Source organism: Corythoichthys intestinalis, chromosome 4 (assembly GCF_030265065.1).
Source record: "Corythoichthys intestinalis isolate RoL2023-P3 chromosome 4, ASM3026506v1, whole genome shotgun sequence".
Lineage (NCBI taxonomy): Eukaryota > Metazoa > Chordata > Actinopteri > Syngnathiformes > Syngnathidae > Corythoichthys > Corythoichthys intestinalis.
The window spans coordinates 25,192,294-25,217,318 of NC_080398.1; the positions used below are offsets into that span (position 1 = coordinate 25,192,294).

Genomic DNA, 25,025 nt, shown 5'->3' on the forward strand with positions numbered 1-25,025 from the left:
AAGTTGAGAGTCAAGTCTTTAGGGTAAGATTCTGCTATATTGTAGACTCACCATTGTCTTGGTGAGGCTCCTCTGGCTTATTCTCCGATTTGCTCGTAATTCTTCCAGGATTCCCGCCCATTAGTCGTCACGGTAACACCAAAGCTGCATTGTCGGCAGCGCACGACACAGTGGAGAGGAGTCTGGGGTAACCAGTGGCTCATTTGTGAGACATAAAAGCTCTCTCAAAAATAAGGCTTTTTGCTGAATGTAAAATTTGGAGGTGGTTAACTCTAAAAGCTCCTGTAGCTGTTATCACGCCATTGACAAAGTCCTTTTTTTAAATTGACCATGTTAGAATGTTAAAATGAATACACTTCTACTCGATTTATTTTAAACTAAATAACGATATTAAACCAGGGGACATCACCTAGGATGAATTAGATTCATATAAAAGACAGTTTGATAATGATGATGATGATGATGAATTGAATTTATTGTCATTGTCATCATCATCATCAACATTAAAATCAAAATCACAAGAAAGAAAAGAAAAGAGGGAAATCATCGTTGCTCAAAGTATTTAAATCACTCATGCACAAGTTATGATTTTTTTTCTTAAATACTAGTACAGTGGTACCTCTACATACGATCGCTTCGACACACGAACTTTTCGACATCCGACGTAAAATTTGACTCGCCATTTGTTTCTACATCCGATGACATGCTCGAAATACGACGACAATGGCAGCACCGCAGACGAATGCATTGCGGATTTTCTTGTGTGACAAATCAACACAGGTTTCAGAAAAGGTTGGTACAGGTGGTGAAACAAGGAAAAAGTTGACGCTTACCTTCTAAATGAAGATGCAAATGACAGAAAAATATGAGCGTAGGGTGGGCATCTGTGAAATGGCTCAACAATACATCTCCACGGTCCTCCTCCGACCATCGTTCGCCAGTCTTTATAAGTTAAGCTGACAATTCTTATTGTGGTAACATCTCCAGAGAAATCGCCAGCTTCGCCACGTTTTCATCATTTCTTTCACAACTTATTCAACACAAAACGCCTGCTGTCTGCCGCAATTGACGATGTTCTCAAGAAAGCATTGAAAGCGAAAGTAAACTTTCACCCGCTCCCCTCCCTCTTTGTCACGTCAGCGCCGCGGTGCCTTCAGGTACAGAAAAAAAAACGTCCACCTTATTAGAACCCGTTTCGTTACACTATTACAGGAATTATTATTATTATTATATTATTAATCCGATTTTTATTTATTATTTATTTGTTTTGCTATATGTAATTGCCATTTGTAATAGTACCAGCAGTATTTTTTAAGGATTTAGTGCAGGTTTTTGGGCTGTGGAACGAATTAATGGAATTATAATGTATTCCTATGGGAAAATCCTGCTCGACATACGACCATTTCGACTTACAAACAAGCTCCTGGAATGGATTAACTTTGTATGTAGAGGTACCACTGTATATTACATTCATATAAGACAGGGGTCTCGAACTTGTGGCCAATTGTGGCCTACAGGACGATATTATTAAAACAAAAAAAATTCAAAACCTACATTAAAACAAATTGTAATTGGAAAGAAAGAAGAAAGGCGTTTTCAAATAAATGGGACCTGTGTTTATTTTACTCTGGAAGATTTTTTTTTTTTTTTTTTTTTTTTTTAAATCTATTGTGACCTCACATAGCCTAACTCTTAATTGGGATCGAATGATTGCTTCCAGCCCCTCCCAGTTAAAATAGATTGGACGTCTATTGCCGTCAGTAAAGTGAGGAAAATATGTATTTGAACACCCTGCGATTTTGCAAGTTCTCCAATTTAAAAATGATGGGCGGGTTTGACATTTTCATGGTCGGTGCTTGTCCACTATGAGAGACAATCTAAAAAAAAAAAAAAAAACAGAAATCATAATGTATGATTTTTTAAAAGAGTTTTATTTGTATTATACTGCTGCAAAAAAGTATTTGAACATCTGTCTATTAGCTAGAATTGTGAGCCTCAAAGACCTTTAAGTCGCATTTAAAAAGTCCACCTCCACTCCACTCATTCTCCAAAATAAGTGGAGTCGAGGTGGACTTTTTGAGTCTGGCCTTTTGACCTATTTGACACCTGCCCACATCATACACCCCAAAGAGCTGTCCAAAGACACGAGAGACATAATTGTAGACCTCTACAAGGCTGGAAAGAGCTTGGTGATACAAGATCCACCGTTGGAAGAATTATTAGAAAATGGAAGAAGCTAAACATGACTGTCAATCTCCCTCGGACTGAGGCTTCATGCAAGATCTACCTCGTTGCGTCTCAATGATCCTATGAATTGTGAGGAAAGAATTACACAGGAAGAGCTGGTCAGTGATCTGAAAGGAGCTGGGACCACCATTTCCAAGGTTACTGTTGGTAATACACTAAGACGTCATGATTTAAAATCATGCATGGCACGGAAGGTTCCCCAGCTTAAACCAACACATGCCCAGGTCTGTTTAAAGTTTGCCAATGACCATTTGGATGATCCAGAGGAAACATGGGAGAAAGTCATGTGGTCGTATAAGCTCAAAATTGAACTTTTTGGTCTTAATTCCACTCCTAGTGTTTGGAGGAAGAAGAGTGATGAGTACCATGCCAAGAACACCATCCCTACTGTGAAGCATGGTGGTAGTAGCGTCATGCTTTGGGGGTGTTTTTTCTGCACATTTATTTTTCTGACGACTCCACTGTATTAAGGAGAAGATGACCAGGGCCATGTTTTGTGAGATTTAAGGGAATAACCTCCCTCACTCAGTTACATTGAAAATGTGTCGTGACTGGGTCTTCCCAAACATAGGCGGATCTACTATTCAGGCGTAGTAGGCGATTGCCTTAGGTCCCCAACCAGTAGGGGGCCCCCAACCAGCTGCTCTTGCCCCAACGAGCAAGGGCTTGGGCCACCGGAGCCAGCAGCACCCCCAACTATTCGTCATGTATAATGATGTCAGCATACCAAACAAATAACAAAAAAGAAAGCCATTTGAGTGCTGCATTTATATTATCTCTCCCCCACACACACGCACTACAATGGACTGTTCGACGACGACGGACTGAGTATCAGTCATGTAGCTTCACTTAGCTCTCCCGCGTTTTTCACGCCACTAAGCTCGCTATTTTTACAGCATATTTGCTACTTTGCACGTCGGCTATCGTTTATTTCGAACACATGAGCGAACGTGCTCTCCATGAGAGCCAAAGTGCAGTGAGCGAGGGAGAAGTTGAGAACAGGCCACTAATGCCTCTTAACTTTCTTCTTTACACCGAACATAAAATACACGACAGCACACCCTGTGGCGAAACAATGCAGTACAGTTCCAATCAGTCATGCAATAACACTCAGCACCTGGTTAATAGCATTTGCTAATGAAAAAAAAAAACAATCTATGAGTGACACCACAAGCAATGACGAAGAATGTTTTTTTACGGAGTGTAAAGCTTTCGGTTAGCGGTTTAGCAAATGTACCTCCGGTTAACATTTCAAAATAAAAGCACGTCATATTCGTCATATAAATAACGATTTCTGGAGTTAATCCCACATACAGTACCTCAGAATTAATATTATAATATGTAGAGTAAATACTACAGAATACAGCTTCTACACTAAGAATAGTTTTCAAATGACACTCTTTATGACAAATACGATTGGCAATGAATAGATAATGCAAAGTCAGTGTTCTGAATCTGTTTACTTTCCATTCTTTTGCACTAGTAAATGCTATCAGTATTTAACCTCATTGTTTGTGATTAATTATTGTTATGTACATGATTATTTGCACTTTAATAAAAAAAATTAAGTGTTCCAAAAATGGTTTTGTGAATTAATAAGTGTCAACAAAAATTTCATTGCTAAATTAGTAAAAAAAAAAAAAAGAAAGAAAATTATTAGATTAGTTGACTAATCGTAAAACTAGTCGGCTGACTAATCAGGAGAAAATTTGTCGTTTAGGACAGCCCTAGTGTACCGGAACATATTTCCTCCACACCCTTCTCACCTTTTTAACCCTTGACCCATGAAGAGGGCCCCTGGATATGTTCGCCTTAGGCCCCAAAATTGCCAAGTCCGCCACTGTTCCCAAATGACAATGGCCTGAAGCAGACCGCCAGAATAACTCAGGATTGCCTTCGTAAAAAGCATAACAAGGTTCTAGAGGGCCTAGCCAGTCTCCAGACCTAAACCCAATAGAAAATCTTTGGAGGAAGCTCAAATCTCGAGAAGATCTGTGTGGAGCACTGCTGCAGTGTGTGCAAACCTGGTGAAAAGTTACAGGAAACGTTTGACCTCTGTAATTGTAAACAAATGCTACTGTAACAAATATTGACATTGATTTTCTCAGGTGTTCAGATACTTATTTGCAGCAGTATAATACAAAAAAAATGTTTTAAAAAAATCATACACTGTGATTTCTGTATTTTTTTTTAGATCGTCTCTCACAGTGGACAAGCAGCTACCTTGAAAATTTCAACCTCGCCCATCATTTCCAAGTGGGAGAACTTGCAAAATCATAGGGTGTTTAAATACTTATTTTCCTCACTGTATGTGTTTTCACTTTTCACTTTTCAACATCAATTTCCCTCTTTTACTAACTACCACAAAACATACTCTGTAATCTGAGCTGGCAGTGAATAAGTTGATAACATTTGAATAGATGTCCACTGTAGTGACCATGTGAGACCCCTGAGAGGGTTAAGTATGCAAACTGTGAATTTCTTCAACCTCTGATAGTGGAGAAAATAATGTTTAAACACAAAATACGACACACATCTAATTGCAGCCATCTTGTGATGTCAGTTATACCCACACACATATACACTAATAGACTCGAGCATAAGTGCATGTGGTTAAGTGATATGACATTTAATCTTCCTAATTTGTTTGAAAAGAAACCGTTCTAAAACATTTGATCTTCTTTCGTTTAAGTTAAATCCAACAGAACTGTATGTGTTGAATGCCTAGGAAAAAAATCGTTTGACTATTTAGTTGAGTCAATCTTTCCCCTACCACTAGAGGGAGTCAGTGTAGCGCACTTTGCGAACCACTGAATTAAATCTTATTTTGCCGTTACTCTAAGCCCCTTCTACACACACCTGAACACCGTTTAAATCCAGGGATTTAAACGTGTAGCCCTTATGTGGGAAAGCAATTTCCATGCAATTTTCCTCCACTATGGCCAAGACCAAAGAGCTGTCGAAGGACACCAGAAACAAAATTGTAGACCTGCACCAGGCTGGGAAGACTGAATCTGCAATAGGTAAAACACTTGGTGTAAAGAAATCAACTGTGAGAGCAAGTATTAGAAAATGGAAGACATACAAGACCACTGATAATCTCCCTTGATCTGGGGCTCTATGCAAGTCTCACCCCGTGGCCTCAAAATGATAACAAGAACGATAAGCAAAAATCCCAGTACCAGACGGGGGGAACTAGTGAATGACCTACAGAGAGCTGGGACCATAGTAACAAAGGCTACTATCAGTAACACAATGCGCCGCCAGGGACTCAAATCCTGCACTGCCAGACGTGTCGCCCTGCTGAAGAAAGTCAACGTCCAGGCCCGTCTGCGGTTCGCTAAAGAGCATTTGGATGACCCAGAAGAGGACTGGGAGAATGTGTTATGTTCAGATGAAACCAAAATAGAGCATTTTGGTAGAAGCACAGGTTCTCGTGCTTGGAGGAGAAAGAATACTGAATTGCATCCGAAGAACACCATACCCACTGTGAAGCATAGGGGTGGAAACATCATGCTTTGGGGCTGTTTTTTTTTCAAAGGGACCAGGACGACTGATCTGTGTAAAGGAAAAAATGAATGGGGCCATGTATTGAGAGATTTTGAGTGAAAATCTCCTTCAATCAGCAAGGGCATTGAAGATGAGACATGGCTGGGTCTTTCTGCATGACAATGATCCCAAACACACAGCCAGAGCAAGAAAGGAGTGGCTTCGTAAGAAGCATTTCAAGGTCCTGGAGTGGCCTAGCCAGTCTCCAGATCTCAACTTCATAGAAAATCTGTGGAGGGACTTGAAAGTCCGTGTTGCCCAACGACAGCCCCAAAACATCACTGGTCTAGAGGAGATCTGCATGGAGGAATGGGCCAAAATACCAGCAACAGTGTATGAAAAGCTTGTGAAGAGTTACAGAAAACGTTTGGCCTCAGTTATTGCCAACAAAGGGTACATAACAAAGTATTGAGATGAGCTTTTGGTATTGACCAAATACTTATTTTCCACCATGATTTGCAAATAAATTCTTTAAAATTCACAATGTGATTTTCTGTTTTTTTTTTTTTTTTTTCCACATTCTGTCTCTCATGGTTGAGGTTTACCCATGTTGACAATTACAGGCCTCTCTAATATTTTCAATTGGGAGAACTTGCACAATTAGTAGTTGACTAAATACTTATTTGCCCCACTGTAAGTACTGCATTTGTTTATTATAACAATAAATCTGCAAGATGGCATTAACATTATTAACATTCTTTCTGTTAAAGGGATCCACGAATAGAAAGACTTGTAGTTTTTAAAAGATAAATGTGAGTACAAGTTATAGTGATTTTATATTAAATACCTTCAATAATGTTTTCGTTTTATTAAAATTTGTAAAATTTTCAATCAAAAATTAAATAAATTGACGTTGCCGAGCGGGACGTTACATGGGCTCCCTGCCTTTCTTCCACAGTGTCTGTAACTACGTAAGGTAGAGATTGAAATACACCACAAGGTGTCAATGGCGAGTTTTAAATTAATTAGAGATCTAGTTAAGGCAAAGTCTGAGTAAGTTTTATGTGTATTTTGTATAGCTATTTTAATTGGGAATGCCAGTTCTCTTTGCATTGAGCGCTTTACTTTTTGTGAACTTTTTGTGAGATAGGAATATTATTCTTGTTGTGCTTTCACTAAATGATACTGTAGTGACTTAACTGTTCCGCCCAAATGCATGATGGGAAGTTGGGCAACCATGACTGTCAGTGGTGGCTGCAAATGGTATATGTTTTGCGTTGTCTTCAATAAAACGTGTTCAGAAAAAAGTGTGACTGACTGAGCTTGTGGACAGATGTCTTTTATACCGATAATGAGTAAGACAGGTGCCATTAATACAGGTAACGAGTGGAGCCTCGTTAGAAGAAGTTAGACCTCTTTGACAGCCAGAAATCTTGGTTGTTTGTAGGTGACCAAATACTTATTTTCCACTCTAATTTGGAAATAAATTCTTTTAAAATAAAACCATGTGATTTTCTGTTTTTTTTCCACATTCTGTCTCTCATGGTTGAGGTTTACCCATGTTGACAATTACAGGCCTCTCAAATTTTTTCAAGTAGAACTTGCACAGTTGGTGGTTGACTCAATACTTATTTGCCCCACTGTATATCGTCCCAACCAATAATGAGACCAAATTTATACCCTTGCTTTATTCTCTAATAGATCTTACCTCCGTTTTTGTGTGAAGTTTTTAATAAGTTTTTTAGATGTGACAGAAAAGGACTAAAAACATGCTACAAATTTATTTTCTTTAATGCGACAGGGGTGATATAACGGTGAAGAGAGACGTCCGCCTAGAATCGCCACTGGAGTCCGAGGGGGACACAGAAGATGATGAAGAGACCGATGGTAAAAAATAAATAAATAAAAAGCATGCTTCTTTCATCTTCATTTACCGCCTTACAGATCAGAGGGTTAATTTTAGACGACGTGAATCGTGACAAATTCCTGCGGCCTCCTTGTTAAACTTAGAACACCTTGATGATGACGAGGACGACGACGACGCGCGAGGAGGAGAGGAGGAGGGCTCGGGGGCAGCCGGTTCGTGGTTACGTTGCCTTCTCCAGTGAGGAGCCGCGATGGAGAGAGAGAAGTCACGAAGGCTCAATTTACAAGTGACACAATTCACATATTGGGAGCTTTCAAGTAGCACAATTGGGATGTGAGTCATGATGGCGTAAAAAGGAAAAACTGTCTCCTCTGAATATGGATACTATTCTCATTTGTGATCTGCGGAACGGATTTACTGTACAGCCTGGATGCCAGCTTGACGTCATCCAAAGGCACCGTTTGGACAAATAAATGACTCTTAAAGCTCTTGCTGTAAATGTCATCTACAGCAAAAGCCTGGGCTATAAAATATACTTTAAATATGCTACATTAGAGGCATAGCCACCATTAAATAAGCAATTTAATGTCAAGTAGAGTAATGTGGATGTTACACTCCTTTAAATTAATGAGGAGAAGTGACAGCCCAAGCCAACTAAATGCTGGGGAATGTTAGAGTGGCTGCTTTTATTTAAACGTGTAAAACAGAACGGAACATAGGAAAAGAGATGAAATAGGAAGTACAGTCTCTAGGTTACGACGTACAAGACTTACGTGATTTCGAATTCACGACACTGCAGTCTCGTCCGCCTTTTGTCTCCAGGCATTTTTTTTTTTTTTTTTTAAATAATGTTGACTGTTGTTTTGTGATGCATGCTTTTATTTTGCCGCAGGAAGCACAGCGCAACTAGCGCGAGTAAAAGCTCACGTACACACGAAGGAGAGAGAGAGAGGTAAAAGATTACAGCTGCAAACCTGCGCGCACATTCGTTGCTTGTGAAGCATCCACAGATGCAACACCTGTATATAACACCTTGCGTAGTGTTTATTGTGCGTTTCAATTGTGGTCAAATGCTTGGGGCGAGTTTATGTGATTGTTTTTGATGATGTGCAGACGCTAAATGATACATGCCAATCGTTTGTGTGGATTATTAATGCTGTATCAGGAGGTAGTTATAAACGCAAATTTAAATTGCGGTTATTGAAGATGAAATGGATTTATTTTCATTTTTATTTTCATAAAGTCAGCAAACCACACGGAAGTCTGACGTCATTTCGGAATTTAGCTCGCTGTCTAGCTAGGACTTAAAGAGGACGGTACAATGACGTGATGTGCATGTTTTGGGTAGTTATTTTGAGGTTTAGTGGGTATTGATGGGTACTTAAAGTATTAATTCCGACTTACGCAGAAATTTGGTTTACGTCGACAGCGTAGGAACAGAACTCGTTCGTAAGCCGGGGACTACCTATACATTTAATTTTTCGGCATGTTATGTTACAATTTTTTAAATGTTAAGTGGGATTTTTATGTTATCACTAAAATTAGCATGCTAATTCCAAATTCTCCACACTTATGTTGTTACCATGTCGTTACTACTTGCGCAAAATTAGGGCTGTCAAACGATTAAAATTTTTAATCGAGTTAATAACAGCTTAAAAAATAAATAATCGTAATTAATCGCAATTCAAACCATCTATAAAATATGCCATATTTCTGTAAATTTTTGTTGGAATGGAAAGATCAGACAGAAGATGGATATATACTGTACATTCAACATACAGTACATAAGTACTGTATTTGTTTATTGTAACATTAAATCAACAAGATGGCATTAACATTATTAACATTCTGTTAAAGCGATCCATTGATAGAAAGACTTGTAGTTCTTAAAAGATAAATGTTAGTACAAGTTATAGAAATTTTATATTAAAACCCCTCTTAATGTTTTCGTTTTAATAAAATTTGTAAAATTTTCAATCAAAAAATAAACTAGTTGCCACCCCTCTTAATGTTTTCGTTTTATAAAATTTGTAAAATTTTCAATCAAAAAATAAACTAGTAGCCCGCCATTTTAGATGTCAATGATTACTTACACAATGCTCATGGGTGCTGAAGCCTATAATCAGTCGCACCCAAGCGCCAGCAGAGGGTGACAAAACTCCAAAAAACACAATTAACAAGATGACATTTCACTGTGCTGTCATTTTAATCTGTTTGAGCGGGGCATGTCCGTTAAATGCATCAAATATTTTAACGTGATTAATTAAAAAAATTAATTACCGCCCGTTAATGCGATAATTTTGACAGCCCTACACACAACAGCCATATCCATTGTAACAACATTTTTTTTTTTTTAATAAAACAGCACATCTCTTAAGTCCAGTATTTTTTATATTTTCTAGGAAAACGGGAATCTTATGGTTCAAAATTTAAGGTAATTGTGAAATACATATCAGTTTAGATTCTGCACCCAAACGTTTTGTTAAAAACAACTATCAGACCTAACTCAACAATTATTTAAATACAGTATTATTCCGTATATGTATGTGTATTGCTATATGTATTGCTATAAAGCTTAACATATTAACCGTAATTTTCAGACTATTAAGGCGCTACTTTTTTCCCTCATTTTGAATCCTGCAGCTTATAGTCCAGTGCGGCTTATTTGTTGATTTATTTGGGTTAATAGGTAACACTTCATTTGACAGCGGCGTCATAAGACAGCCATATGACTGTCATAGTTATGACATGACATTATCATGGGCATTAATGAATGCTTATGACAGATGTCATTAAGTGTCATCCCGCAAATTACGTCACTAACTCCATTTATGTCCGCCTCCAACCAAATTGTTTTGCTGTACTTAGATCACAATTTTTTTATTTTTAGCTCAGGTATTTTAATTTATTTTTAAATCAGTATTTTGGTTTATTTTGAAATCAAAGTAGAATTCTGCAGTTTGAAGAAACACTCGGGAATTACATTTTGTATTCGCATTTTATGCTCTTTTGAAAGTGCAAACTTAGCAAGCCTTGGTGTTTCTCCTAAAATTGATTCTGCAACGCATTACATGTTCCGAATCCGATTATTATTAAAGCTGCAGCCCAAGTTTATTTGCTGCCAATGAGTTAAGTGTCTTAGAAATGAACAATTAAAAGTCCTCCAACTCCATTGTGAAGGCGATAGTACCTTTTCTCGTCTAACTGTAATACTCTAACACACCCAATATAAATTAAATAGCACTTATACCATAGTTTAAGGAAAACGAGCAGAATATAGGGCATAAGGGATAAACAACACCTTCTTATAACGGAAGCCCAGTGCGTGCGTGATACAACTGACTTAGCAAGATTGACACACCAACTCCCGCAATCAGTTCTCCCGGACAGTCCAGAACAAATGGCGGGACGCTCTGTCCCAACACAAGGAACACAGGAGAACGCCTGATATCCAACTGATAACACGACTGACAAGACTCCAAGAGCCATTTTGACACTGAAGTAGCAAAATCCACAACCCTCTTTGCCAGGACATCAGTAACTCGCGAATCCTCCTGTCCAATCCACAAACAGACAATGATCCCAAACACACCCTTCTTCCTGCCCACAGCCCGCCCCGCGAGAGCCTTCAAAAGACTGAATGTTTAACTAATCGTTGTCATTTTTCTCGGGAACCTTTTGTTGACGTGTGATAAGGTGACCTTGCCTCCCCGCCTGAGTGTTTCTGTTTCGCCTTGCCGTTTTGCTCGCTGTCGACCTGAATAAATTGTCAACTCGTTTTCGGTGAGCCTTCTTTAAACCTTTCAAAATGGAGTCAGTACAAAGAGTTAAGAGTAAGGTGAATGCGCAGAGTTTGGCCTTCTGACCTGATTGCCGGCTTGTTGGATCTGTGCAAGCGTGGGTTCCGGCAGTTAGCCTTGCGTGATTCATGCGGTCTTGCTATAAGGTCAGATTCCTTCAATTGACACCTATAGAAGTGAAATATCAATCAGACCTATAGAAGTCAAATATCAAACCCATTTAAGGCACTCATAAATACAGTGGGGCAAATAAGTATTTAGTCAACCGCCAATTGTGCAAGTTCTCATACTTGAAAAGATTAGAGGGCTATAATTGTCAACATGGGTAAACCTCAACCATGAGAGACAGAATGTGGAGAAAAAAAACAAAATCACATTGTCTGATTTTTCAAGAATTTCTTTCCAAATTAGAGTGGAAAATAAGTATTTGGTCACCTACAAACAAGCAGGTCTAACTTCTTCTAACTAGGTCTAACGAGGCTCCACTCGTTATCTGTATTAATGGCACCTGTTTTAACTCATTATCAGTATAAAAGACACCTGTCCACAATCTCAGTCAGTCACACTCCAAACTCCACCATGGCCAAGACCAAAGAGCTGTCGAAGGACACCAGAGACAAAATTGTAGACCTGCACCAGGCTGGGTAGACTGAATCTGCAATAGGTAAAAAGCTTGGTGTAAAGAAATCAACTGTGGGAGCAATTATTAGAAAATGGAAGACATACAAGACCACTGATAATCTCCCTCGATCTGGGGCTCCATGCAAGATCTCACCCCGTGGCGTCAAAATGATAACAAGAACGGTGAGCAAAAATCCCAGAACCGCACGAGGGGACCTAGTGAATGACCTACAGAGAGCTGGGACCACAGTAACAAAGGCTACTATCAGTAACACAATGCGCCGCCAGGGATCTCAAATCCTACACTGCTGAAGAAAGTACACGTCAAGGCCCGTCTGCGGTTTGCTAGAGAGCATTTGGATGATCCAGAAGAGGACTGGGAGAATGTGTTATGGTCAGATGAAACCAAAATAGAACTTTTTGGTAGAAACACAGGTTCTCATGTTTGGAGGAGAAAGAATACTGAATTGCATCTGAAGAACACCATACCCACTGTGAAGCATGGGGGTGGAAACATCATGCTTTTGGGCTGTTTTTCTGCAAAGGGACCAGGACGACTGATCTGTGTAAAGAAAGAATGGGGCCTTGTATCGAGAGATTTTGAGTGAAAATCTCCTTCCATCAGCAAGGGCATTGAAGATGAGACGTGGCTGGGTCTTTCAGCATGACAATGATCCAAACACACAGCCAGGGCAACAAAGGAGTGGCTTCGCACGAAGCATCTCAAGGTCCTGGAGTGGCCTAACCAGTCTCCAGATTTCAACCCCATAGAAAATCTGTGGAGGGAGTTGAAAGTCCATGTTGCTCAACGACAGCCCCAAATCATCACTGCTCTAGAAGAGATCTGCATGGAGGAATGGGCCAAAATACCAGCAACAGTGTGTGAAAAGCTTGTGAAGAGTTACAGAAAACGTTTGGCCTCCGTTATTGCCAACAAAGGGTACATAACAAAATATTGAGATGCACTTTTGGTATTAACCAAATACTTATTTTCCACCATGATTTGCAAATAAATTCTTTAAAAATCAAACAATGCGATTTTCTGTTTCCCCCCCCCCCCACATTCTGTCTCTCATGGTTGAGGTTTACCCATGTTGACAATTACAGGCCTCTCTAATATTTTCAAGTGGGAGAACGTGCACAATTAGTGGTTGACTAAATACTTATTTGCCCCAGTGTAGGCGATAATATATAGATTAAATTAATTGCCTGTCATTGACAGCGATAGACGTCCAATCCATTCCGACTGGGTGGCTTGGCAGCAATCATTCACTGTCAGCCATCCCAGTCAAAATGGATTGGACTTCTAGCGCCGTCAATGGCCTTATGAAATAAACGCAGCCTTATCACTTGCAGTGCAAAGCCCATTATCTCAACATTCAATCACAACTTGACACGCGGGAGGCGTAATGTAAATCAAGCCCGCACCCGCTTTTGTGTGCAATTGTTCCTACTGTAAATATTAGTCGCAATAAATCTGCCACAACCCCCAAATTTGCATATCGTTCTCTTTTTAAAACTGACTCTTGTTCCTCCGGAATCACCGGCTTATCCCGCCACCGCTCCGGTGTGACCTATGTAAATGAATGTAAATTCAATTATACTCCATCTTCCCTCCCTCTCTCCTTGCTTTGTTTTTCCTTTAAAGCGTCCTTGCAGTTATGATTGAAGTTTTTTTTTTATTGGTCTTTGGCACTTCCTCCCTGGAATCATAAAATGAGATTATAAACGAGAAATTCCGTATCATTGTTTGTCACGTGAAATTCAAGCTTTTTAATTTGAGGCTATTTAAAAAAAAAATACATAATTAGCATTTAAATCTCTCTCTGTGACAGTCTTTCTCCCTCCCTCCATCGCTCTCTCTACATGTCTCGGTCGCTAAGGCAACCAATGCTTTTTCTCTCTCTCTCTCTCCCGTGCGCCCCTCCGTATCTCCCCTTTTTTTCCTCTCCGTCTCATTCCCTCCCTCCACTCGCCAGAGGTAGGCACTGATATGCGTCGGGAGTGCACGAGTGACATTTGGCTGGCATTTACGCAATCTAGTAGTAGCTGGAAGTTTGCTCAAAGTGTCATTGGGAAGTATTGGCTGAGTGCGTGACGTCATTAATGATGATTTATGGGCTCGGCGGTCAGCGCGCGCGACCGACGCGGACTAACGGTGCGTACTTTTGAGCGCGTGGTGCATAATTGAGCGTTAAAACTTGGCCCGCGGGAAGGTATATATTTAGAAATAGATTAAGAGCGGGATTTTTGCCAATCCTAGACAGAGGGAAAAGCCGGACCCTCCCCCTTTGTTTTCCTCTCTTTTGCCCCTCTTGTCTCATCTTCCAGAGATGATCGGCACGCTGGAGTGTCAGTGAACGCAGCGAAGCGATGGAGAGATGGTAAAAAACGGATGAGAGTTTCTGGAGGAAACGCAGGCAACTTGTCTCTCACTCTTAATCTTTGTCTTCTCCAGCTCCATCGCTCCTGTCGCACGACTGACCGCCCTCGTCTCCCTCGTGCTGGTCGCCCTGGTGACGCAGCCCTCCACCTGTCACCGTGACGACCAGGGCGAGGAGCGGGCGGACGCCCTGCCGGTCCCGCTAGCCGTCACCACCCAGGTAGGCACCCGACGGTTTTTCTTTCAGTATGATAATCTTGAGGAAAAATAACACGGGATCACAGTGTCGAAATTAAAGCATAAAACGTGGGTGTCAAAGTAAAGGGCTGGGGGCCAGATATGGACCGTCACATTTTTGTTGTTTGGCCTGCGAATGCCAATCATGTGTATTGACCTGAGATTAGTTCTTACCAAATGCGCTAATGACGCTTTTGAGCTTTGTCCATTGTATCTTAGATACATAGGAACCTATAGATGCCTCTTGTCAAAAAAAAAAAAAAAAAAAACGCAAAAGATGTATACCGTAATTTTTGGACTATAAGCCACTACTTTTTTCCTTCATTTTGATACCTGTGGCTTATACTTATTTGTTGATTTTTTTATTTTATTTTATTATTTTTTATTTATTTATTTATTTATTTATTTATTTTAAACCTGTCCTGTTCAGCTGTTTGACACAGAGAATGGAAGTCTAAGTGCCCGGATTCTGAACAGTTTTAATGTTTCACATGGAGAGTCTGACATACTCCCATTGTGATCCTTCAAAATACCTTTTTATTATGACAAAGCAGCGAACAGGAAGGGATTATGGGGGGACAGAAGAAAAGAAATACAAGAGAAGAAAGAAAAGAAACACATACACAAACAACAACAAGAAATACATTGAACATCTAAACTAGTTACTAATATGCTGGTGCTATCGTCAGCGAGATGTATTTCCGGTTTACACCATGTGGGGGCCAATTGGCCAGTGAAAGAGGAGAATGGGGGTGGGGGTGTCTATAAGACTATAAGCTAAGTGATTGAAAGGGGTAGAGTGTACACAAATCAGTTCTGTGATCTAGAACCCAGTGTTGATTTTTTTAGGTAACACTTTATTTGACAGCGGTGTCATAAGACTGTCATACGATCATCAAAATTATGACATGACACTATCATGGACATTACTGAATGCTTATGTCATTAAGTGTCATTTGGCAAATTATGTCACTAACTCAATTTTTGTCCATCTTGGATCTTTTGCATCCATTCAAAAGTGAGATCATTTGCCGGATAACATTTAATGAAATTTGTTATGAGCATTCATGAATGCTCAGGACAGCGACATGTCATAATTATGATTGTGTAATGACAGTCTTATGGCACCACTGTCAAATAAAGTGTTAGCAAATACCATAACTAGCGATTGATAAAACAACTGGAACAGTAACTGAAGAAATATTTAGCACGGAACATGACTTTTGATTGTTATTTACATCTGTAGCGCTGCAATACATGCTAAGAGGCATGTTGGATGACAAGTGTTGACAGCAGATGGCAGCAGAGGTTGTCTCCCCCAAGGGAGCAGTGATGGCCAAATTAAGGTTCTTGAAGCAATAAAGCTTTGCAGCCAATTGGTTCAAAGCTTCATGATGCTTCATTTGGTCTTTTGACAGTCATATGATGCCGCTGTCAAATAAAGTTTTACTGGTTAATATCTTTTGGTGTAAATATCCCATGATACTTTGAGGACAGCTGCGGCCTATAGTCCAGTGCAGCTTATCTATGAACAAATGCCGTTTTCGTGCCAAATTTGGTGGCTTGCGGCTTATACCGTTGTCAGTGCGAAAATTTGGGTAAATACGTTTTTGGGACACAGAAGCAATTAAAACTAGAACATATTTATACGTTTTTGGGAGCAAATGAGTTATAAATAAATGCATTTGAAAATAAAATAAAAATATTTACCATTTTTCCTTTTGACTAAAACCCATAAGCATTGGTCATAGACTCCACCATCAGTTGACAAGACAGCTCCCACAGACATTGCGTAGGGGGCCGACCCAGGCAGAATGTTGAGTTGGCTTTCACTGTGATGAACACGCTGCGTTCTAACGCCGGATTTAGGTGGAAACAGGATGAAGGTTTTACTGCATACAAGCAGAGAGGAGTGTCTCAAGAGTGATTTGGTCGAGGATTCAAGGGAATTATTATATTGAATAGCACCATGCATGCACTTTGAAACGTGAAAAACATCAATGGATAAAATTAGTGTATTTGTGTGTTTTACGTTCGTTCATATGTATAGAAATTCCATGATTTAAGCATTTATTTAAAATATTTTTTTAACTTAAAAAGCTTTTTGTTTTGTGACAGCAGCATGTTGGATTAGACAATACCTTAACTTTCGCTTTAAATATTTACGTAAAATGAACAATAACTGCCCGTGTTTTGCTTTTAACCAAGAATCTGGACTGTTTTACGTTCATATCCATACAATTTCTGCGATTTAAGCATTTATTTACAAGAATTTTCAATTTAAAAAGCTCTTTGTTTCGTGACGGCCGCCATGTTGGATTACGCAATAACGTAACTTTTGCTTGAAATATTCACGTAAAATTAATGATAACTGCCCGTTTTTTGCTTTTAACCAAGAATCCAGACTGTTTTACGTTCATATCTAGAGAAATTCTACGATTTAAGTGTTTATTTAGAAGAATTTTCAACTTAAAAAGCTCTTTGTTTCGTGATGGCCGCCTGGTTGGATTACACAATACCGTAACTTTTGCTTGAAATATTTGCGTAAAATGAATGACTACTTCCCGTTTTTTGCTTCTAGCCAAGAATCTGGACTGTTTTACGTTCATATCTATACAAATTCTGCGATTTAAGCATTTATTTACAAGAATTTTCAACTTAAAAAGCTCTTTGTTTCGTGACGGCCACCATGTTGGATTACACAATACCGTAACTTTAGCTTGAAATATTGACGAAAAATGAATGATAACTGCCCGTTTTTTGCTTTTAACCAAGAATCTGAATTGTTTTATGTTCATATCTAGAGAAATTCTACGATTTAACTATTTATTTAAAAGAATTTTCATTTTAAAAAGCTCTTTGTTTCGTGATGGCCACCCGGTTGGATTACGCAATACCGTAACTTTTTCTTGAAATATTTAAGTAAAATGAATGATAACTTCCCGTTCTATGCTTTTAACCAAGAATCTGGTCTGTTTTACGTTCATATCTATACAAATTCTGCGATTTAAGCATTTATTTACAAGAATTTTCAACTTAAAAAGCTCTTTGTTTCGTGACGGCCAACATGTCGGATTACACAATACCGTAACTTTCGCTTGAAATATTGACGTAAAATGAACGATAACTGCCCGTTTTTTGCTTTTAACCAAGAATCTGGACTGATTTACATTCATATCTATACAAATTCTGCGATTTAAGCATTTATTTACAAGAATTTTAAACTTAAAAAGCTCTTTGTTTAGTGACAGGCGCCATGTTGGATTTTGTATCTCTAAACATTTAAGTTGCTATTCCTGGCAAAAAATTTATATGTTAAGTATTGCTATTGATCCTGAAAATATAGGTGATTATCTGTGTTTTTTGTGCATCTAGCGTAAAATCTGAGAAATTATAGCCATTTAAAAAAAAAATTTATTCTTATATATGAAATAATTAATTATGGAACGACTTTGAATATTTTTTATGTCGCTGCTCATGAAGATTCATACAGTGGGGAGAACAAGTATTTGATACACAGTCAATGGGAAAACCCATTGGCAGTGTATCAAATACTTGTTCTCCCCACTGTATATGCCTAAGGGAGGTGCCTGTTTTGGCTTTGAAAATATTTGAATTTTAAGTTTTTTAAAATAGGCCCCCTACGGATCTGCCCCGAGCCCTGTCAACTGATAGTGAAGTCTATGCATTGGTTTTGCTATTTAAAAAATATACATATAATTACTAGGCAAAAAATGTTATTAGAATGTAAACATGTTTGAATACAATCTTTTAATATTTTTAAAAAAAAACAATAATACCTAAAAAATTTTTAAAACCTGGGCCTCTGTGAATTTCCCTCGCTTAAGGCATAGCATGGCTCATGCTAATGATAACTTTTCGTGGTAGTTAACAGGTTAGCCAAGTGAATTAGCAAGATTAGACTCTTTTTTGAGGAATGCTTGATGCAGCACAGACTCACTAAGACTATTCACAAAGTGATAAAACATATTGTAAATTCAAGAAAATGTTCATTGAAATACATACAACTAAAATGAGGGGAAAAAAAACAATTGGCTTGTCTATTGATACGAATCCCACCACCTAATCGGAACCACGGTTCTGCTAGTTTACTTTAAAAGCAGCGACGAGTCTCGATTTCAAGCATTATGGCAAATTTCTGCGGTATCTGATACCATGACTCTTTAGAATCTCGGTATACCTTCAAACCAGTTATCGGCACATGCCTAGGTGACGCCCACCCCTCTCTGGGCGGTAGTCTGGGGACCCACGCAGGGCCTGGAGGATGAGACCTACCACCTACTCTCCAGCCAGGAAACGGACCATCTGCGCCAACACGGGAACCAACTGGAAGCAAGCACCGTGGTTTCTTCCGAGGCCTGGCGATACCCTGACGCTAGCACGACTCACGAAGATGGGGCGCTCCCGGAATCGTGGAACCAAGACGGCGCCCGTGACGAAGGGACGGCAGAAGCGGAGGAGGCCGAGTTGGAGGAAGGTGGGTAGGCTACGGTTAAAAATGACGTGCCGCATAGCCAGGGGTGCGCTTGGGAATTAACTGTCAACCGCCCCCACCCAAGTGAGCGCAGTCAGCTGCGTCTGGAAAGCCTCATAAAGTTGGCATCACTCACGGTGTCGAGATATGTGGAAGACGCGGCGGGATGGCTGTTTTAGTCGGAGGCGGCCGTCTTTGCGCACATCCAATTTCATGTTCAGCTGCCCTCATTGATTTCTTCTTTTGTTCTTGGCACAATTATACACGGTCACGCTCTGAGAATAGTAACTGGCTGTATGTGTGTTACAGTGGACCCTCAGTTCTACGTCACTGTGACCATCTCCTCGCTGCTCATCCTCACTGCAGTCATTATCACAGCCAAACTCTGGTAGGAACTGTCTCTTAATAATATAAACGGGTCATGAGTTTCGTACCTATATATGATGATTATTAACCCTTTCAGGGACAGTGGTCACTACAGTGGACATCTGTTCGAAGTTATTATTAGCCTAACTCATTCACTGCCACCTCAGGTCACAGAGTATGTGGTGTGGTAGTTATTAAGAGATGGAAATTGATATTGAAAACAGTTAAAATAGATTGGACTTCTACTGTAGTGAATAGGAGCCAAATAGTCAAGCTATGTGTGGTCACAAAAGGTTCATAAAACAAACCAAAAACATGAGTAAATAAAATTCCCAGAGCAGAATATACACTCACACGTTTATTAGAATTTGTCTTGATTTTTTTCCCCTCAATGTATTACAATTTGTTTTATTTTTTTTTTTTAAGTTTTTTTTCTTTAATTTGTTTTATTTAGAATTATTTATATATTTTAATTTCCCATACCTTTTTTTTAAATGTACACGTTTTAAAAATTGCTATTTAAATAATCGACCCCCTCCCCAAAATGGATCCTTTAATTAATTTTTCATTTTATTTTAAATTATTTATACATTGTTTTTATTGCCCATCGCAAAATATGTGCAGGCAACACTAATACAGTGGAGCCTCAAGAGATGAAATGCATTCAATCCGGAGTGGCTTTCTTATCATTCATTTTTCGTATATCGAGTCGCATTTCACATGTAAATCGCCTACTTCATTTCAAGCGCCTCAAACACTACATTAAAATTGCTGTCTAGTCCTTTATTGGTTGTCTTTGTTTGTAATGGTTTGTCGCCCCCCCAGTGGCTCTTGAGTGTAACTAGTTTGCTAAGTTCCAACTCGTTCTACAGATGTTATCACATGACTACTTGACTACTCATGGCAAACACGAAGTGTTAAAAGACATGGATCGACTTCCTGATATTAATAAAAACGGGGCTGATTAATAGGGGGCCTATCTCCATCAAAGCTGACCGAACACAGACAAAGAGCTTTTTTACGTCGAAAATTCTTGTGAATAAATGCTTAAATCCCTGAATTCTTTATAGATATGGACGTAAAACAGTCTTGATTCTTGGTTAAAAGCAAAACAAAACGGGCAGTTGGCATTTGTTTTACGTAAATATGTCGAGTGTGCTGCTAGTCTTTAAGCCACTGTGGTGGCGCCTTATCACCACAAAGAGCTTTTCACGTTGAAAATTCTTGTGAATAAATGCGTAAATCCCTGAATTATCTATAGAAATGAACGTAAAACAGTCTCGATTCTTGTTTAAAAGCAAAAAGAACAGGCAGTTAGCATTTATTTTACGTGAATACTGCGAATGTGCTGCCAGTCTTTAGGCCACTGTGGCCCCGCTTATCACCACAAAGAGCTTTTTACGTTGAAAATTCTTGTGAATAAATGCGTAAATCCCTGAATTCTTTATAGATATGGATGTAAAACAGTCTTGATTCTTTGTTTAAAGAGCAAAGAAATGGGAAGTTATCATTTATTTTACGTAAATATGTCGAATGTGCTGCTAGTCCTTAAGGCACTGTGGTGCCGCCTTTTCACCACAGAGCTTTTTACATTGAAATTTTTTGGGAATAAATGCTTAAATCCCTGAATTCTTTATAGACATGAACGTAAAACAGTCTCGATTCTTGGTTAAAAGAGCAAAGAAATGGGCAGTTAGCATTTATTTTACGTAAATATGTCGAATGTGCTGCTCGTCTTTAAGCCACTGTGATGTCGCCTTATCACCACAGAGCTTTTTACGTTGAAAATTATTGTGAATAAATGCTTAAATCCCTGAATTCTTTATAAACATGAACGTAAAACAGTCTCTATTCTTGGTTAAAAGAGCAAAGAACCGGGCAGTTAGCATTTATTTTATGTAAATAAGTCGAATGTGCTGCTAGTCTTTAAGCCACTGTGGTACCGCTTTATCACCACAGCGCTTTTTACGTTGAAAATTATTGTGAATAAATGCTTAAATCCCTGAATTCTTTATAGACATGAACGTAAAATAGTCTTGATTCTTGGTTAAAAGAGCAAAGAAATGGGCAGTTAGCATTTATTTTACGTAAACATGTCGAATGTGCTGCTAGTCTTTAAGCCACTGTGGTGCCGCCTTACCACCACAGAGCTTTTTACGTTGAAAATTATTGTGAATAAATGCTTAAATCCCTGAATTCTCTATAGACATGAACGTAAAGCAGTCTCGATTCTTGGTTAAAAGCATAAAAAAACAGGCAGTTAGCATTTATTTTATGTAAATATTTCGAATGCGCTGCTAGTCTTTAAAGGCCACTGTGGCGCCGCCTTATCACCATAAGGAGCTTTTTACGTTCAAAATTCTTGTGAATAAATGCTTAAATCCCTGAATTCTTTATAGATATGGATGTAAAAGTCTCGATTCTTGGTTAAAAGAGCAAAGAACCGGGCAGTTAGCATTTATTTTACGTAAATATGTCGAATGTGCTGCTCGTCTTTAAGCCACTGTGATGCCGCCTTATCACCACAGAGCTTTTTACGTTGAAAATTATTGTGAATAAATGTTTAAATTCCTGAGTTTTTTATAGACATGAACGTAAAACAGTCTCGATTCTTGGTTAAAAGCATAAAAAAACAGGCAGTTAGCGTTTATTTTACGTAAATATTGCAAATGTGCTGCTAGTCTTTAAAGGCCACTGTGGCGCCGCCTTATCACCACAAAGAGCTTTTTACGTTCAAAATTTTAGTGAATAAATGCGTAAATCCCTGAATTATTTATAGATATGGACGTAAAACAGTCTCGATTCTTTGTTAAAAGGGCAAAGAACTGGGCAGTTAGCATTTATTTTATGTAAATATTGCGAATTATGATGCCAGTGCCGGAGCGGTTAATTTCTCCCATGGATTTTTTTTCACGTTTCAAAATGCAAGCATGGTACGAAAAATATAATAATTACCTTGAATCCTCGAACAAATCCCCCCTTAGACTATCCTTCCTGTTTGTATGCGGTACAGCTTTCGTACTTTTTCAACCTAAATCCAGCATTGGATCGCTGCATGTGTTTGAAAATAACTGCGACTGACTTTGACCGACTGAAGCGCAGTGTGGGATGGCCCCCTACTTGAAGGCGTGGCATAGTGTGTGGGGAATGTGTCCCGTCAATATCATTATGAAGTCTGTGAGACATGCTTGCTATTTCATCCCGCTGTTTTTGCTTTGATCAAGCACCGCTTGTAAGTTATATTCTTCCGTTTTAATAGACATGAGCATTGTGTAGCACATTGTGGTGTGTATATTTCGTTTGTTTACATTTATAGTCAAACATAGTTACATTATGGCATTGCTGTGAGCAGGAATCATCTATTACAGTACTTTCTTATGAAAAAACTTCAAAAAACTTTCCGTAAAAGAAATTTTCCATATATCTAAGCTTTCATATCTCGAGGTACCACTGTACTATAATTGGATGTCAAATGGAAGCCTCAAAATGTTGACCCATGGGCTGCAATTGGCCCCTCGGCCTCAAGATTGAGACCCTGTCCTATATTAATATAATAAGAACATTTCAGAGGGAAAACAAATATTTGCGCGTGAAAGGGTTAAATGTATGTAGATGGCTAGTTCAAACAGGTGGCAACAGGTTTCGCTCTGACTGTTTTACAGGATGGACACTTGGCCTTGTGTGGATGAATTTGGAACCTGATTGGTTAAATAAACAATAAGGCTTTTGAATTATGCATTACTGTTGAATCTGGGCAGATTAGACTGGCATCTGACTGGGTAATGGTAATAAGTAGTGCAGCAAACAAACACTAGCAAATGAATGAATTACCGTATTTTTCGGACTATACGTCACAGTTTTCTTAATAGTTTGGCTGGGGGTGCGACTTATACTCTGGAGAAACTTATGTGTGAAATTATTAACACATTATTATTAGAGGTGTGCAAAATTTCCGATTCTTAGATTATTCGCGATTCGGCCGTGGAAGATTCGAGAACGATTCACAAACATCCAAATTCCGATTATTGAAATATGCCAAGTAAAGCGGAAGTACAACACACTCAGCGCGCCGCGCGGTCAATGAGGAACGGCGCGAGAGTAGCTAAACATCATGTTTATCATTACCCGGCCCCTCGGGTAATGCCAATGCTCAACTCACGGCTCTAACTCAACTCATGCCGCGAGATAAAAAAACACAACAACATACCTGACTGCTGCCGAAAAGCTGCTACAAAGTACATCCATATAATGTTACAGTAGATATCATTTATGTAGAAATAGATGCAATAACGATTCAATAGCGTTAGCAGCACACCTACAAAAAGCTAGATACGGGCGTTAGTAAACGGCCGCCATCTTAAAGCAGTACTCTTCCCTGCAAGGCTGTTATAGCGAACCTTCCAAACAAACCTAATTAACTTTTTATCTAAAATACTCCTAAATCGGTAAAATATTGACTTAAAACTTTCACATGTCGAAAGTAGACAAAAGGGAAATTACGGAATAACGGGAGCAATTTTAACAACTTTAACGGTTGATTCATAACATTAAATTAATTGAATGTAGTTTAAAGCTGCTGATACAGAATAGGGACTGGAGTTTTTTATTTACTGTTATTTTTGTATATTTGTTTACTGCTATATGTTAACTTGATACTGAAATAGTAGTTTGGTTTAGCCTGAGAGTATTTTTGAACAATTTTGGAACTAATGTACAAAACATTTTTAAAAAATAATAAATAAATAAAAAAAGGAGGGGGGTGCATCCAAAATCGTTTTATAATCGAATCGGAGCCTCTGAATCGTAATCGTAATCGAATCGTTAGGTGCCCAAAAATTCCCAGCTCTAATTATTATATCATTTCACATGTTATCTTGGTGTTTTGGAGTGACACTGATGGTTTAGTAAACTTGTTAGCATGTTCTTTAGGCTATAGTTATCTGAATAACTCTTAATAGCTATGTTACGTTAAAATAGCGGCTACGTTGGCATTTCGTTGTTCATGCATCACGTAACAATATCATAATGTACACTTATTCAGCACGTTGTTCTCTATTGTATTTTTATTTTAAATTGCCTTTCAAAATGACATATCTGTTCTATGTGTTGGATTTTACAAGTAAATTTCCCCCAAAAATGCAACTTATACTCCGGTGCAACTTATATATGCTTTTTTCCTCTTCGTTGGGCATTTTATGGCTGGTGCGACTTATACTCAGGTGCGACTTATAGTCCGAAAAATACAGTAATAGAATTTCATTTTAAAAAAAGTTAGAATTTGAATTGTAAACATTAGTGTAATGATAGAGTGATATAGATACTGTATAGAGATAGAGTGTAATGATACATTAATTGAAGGCCTTTGTATTGAATCAAAGTGTAGATGATTTTAATATTGGAAAATACCATATCGTTGTCCAAAAAAAAAAAAAATCATATCTGAATCGATCCGTTGATTGGTTAAGCAACTATCCAATCAAATCGATCCAAACAAAATCGGTCAATATCATCTTTTAGATA

At 38.7% G+C, this 25,025-nt stretch overlaps 2 protein-coding genes and 1 long non-coding RNA gene across 5 annotated transcripts in view; 2 read left to right on the top strand and 1 right to left on the bottom strand.

The window, feature by feature from the left end:
• The window catches only part of si:ch211-154o6.3 (uncharacterized protein LOC563854 homolog), a 48,770-nt gene extending 40,425 nt beyond the window's left edge, over positions 1 to 8,345 (top strand). The window contains exons 12-13 of the mRNA XM_057833147.1: positions 7,538 to 7,623; positions 7,747 to 8,345. Coding sequence (XP_057689130.1) covers positions 7,538 to 7,623; positions 7,747 to 7,844 — 184 coding nt within the window. The 3' untranslated portion in view covers positions 7,845 to 8,345. The remainder of the gene's footprint in view (positions 1 to 7,537; positions 7,624 to 7,746) is intronic.
• Positions 1 to 11,648, bottom strand: part of LOC130914185 (uncharacterized) — a 38,585-nt gene extending 26,937 nt beyond the window's left edge. The window contains exon 1 of the long non-coding RNA XR_009062852.1: positions 52 to 11,648. This is a non-coding gene — a long non-coding RNA (uncharacterized LOC130914185). The remainder of the gene's footprint in view (positions 1 to 51) is intronic.
• A 1,544-nt stretch (positions 11,649 to 13,192) lies between these two features.
• Positions 13,193 to 25,025, top strand: part of pianp (PILR alpha associated neural protein) — a 47,067-nt gene continuing 35,234 nt past the window's right edge. For 2 of the 3 annotated variants that reach the window (XR_009062851.1, XM_057833149.1), the window contains exons 1-4: positions 13,193 to 14,408; positions 14,483 to 14,627; positions 18,875 to 19,142; positions 19,449 to 19,527. Coding sequence is in view for 2 of the 3 variants with exons in the window: in XM_057833149.1 (XP_057689132.1) it covers positions 14,398 to 14,408; positions 14,483 to 14,627; positions 18,875 to 19,142; positions 19,449 to 19,527 (503 nt within the window). In the remaining variant the exon portion in view is untranslated. The remainder of the gene's footprint in view (positions 14,409 to 14,482; positions 14,628 to 18,874; positions 19,143 to 19,448; positions 19,528 to 25,025) is intronic. The other variant, XM_057833150.1, reaches the window with a different exon arrangement.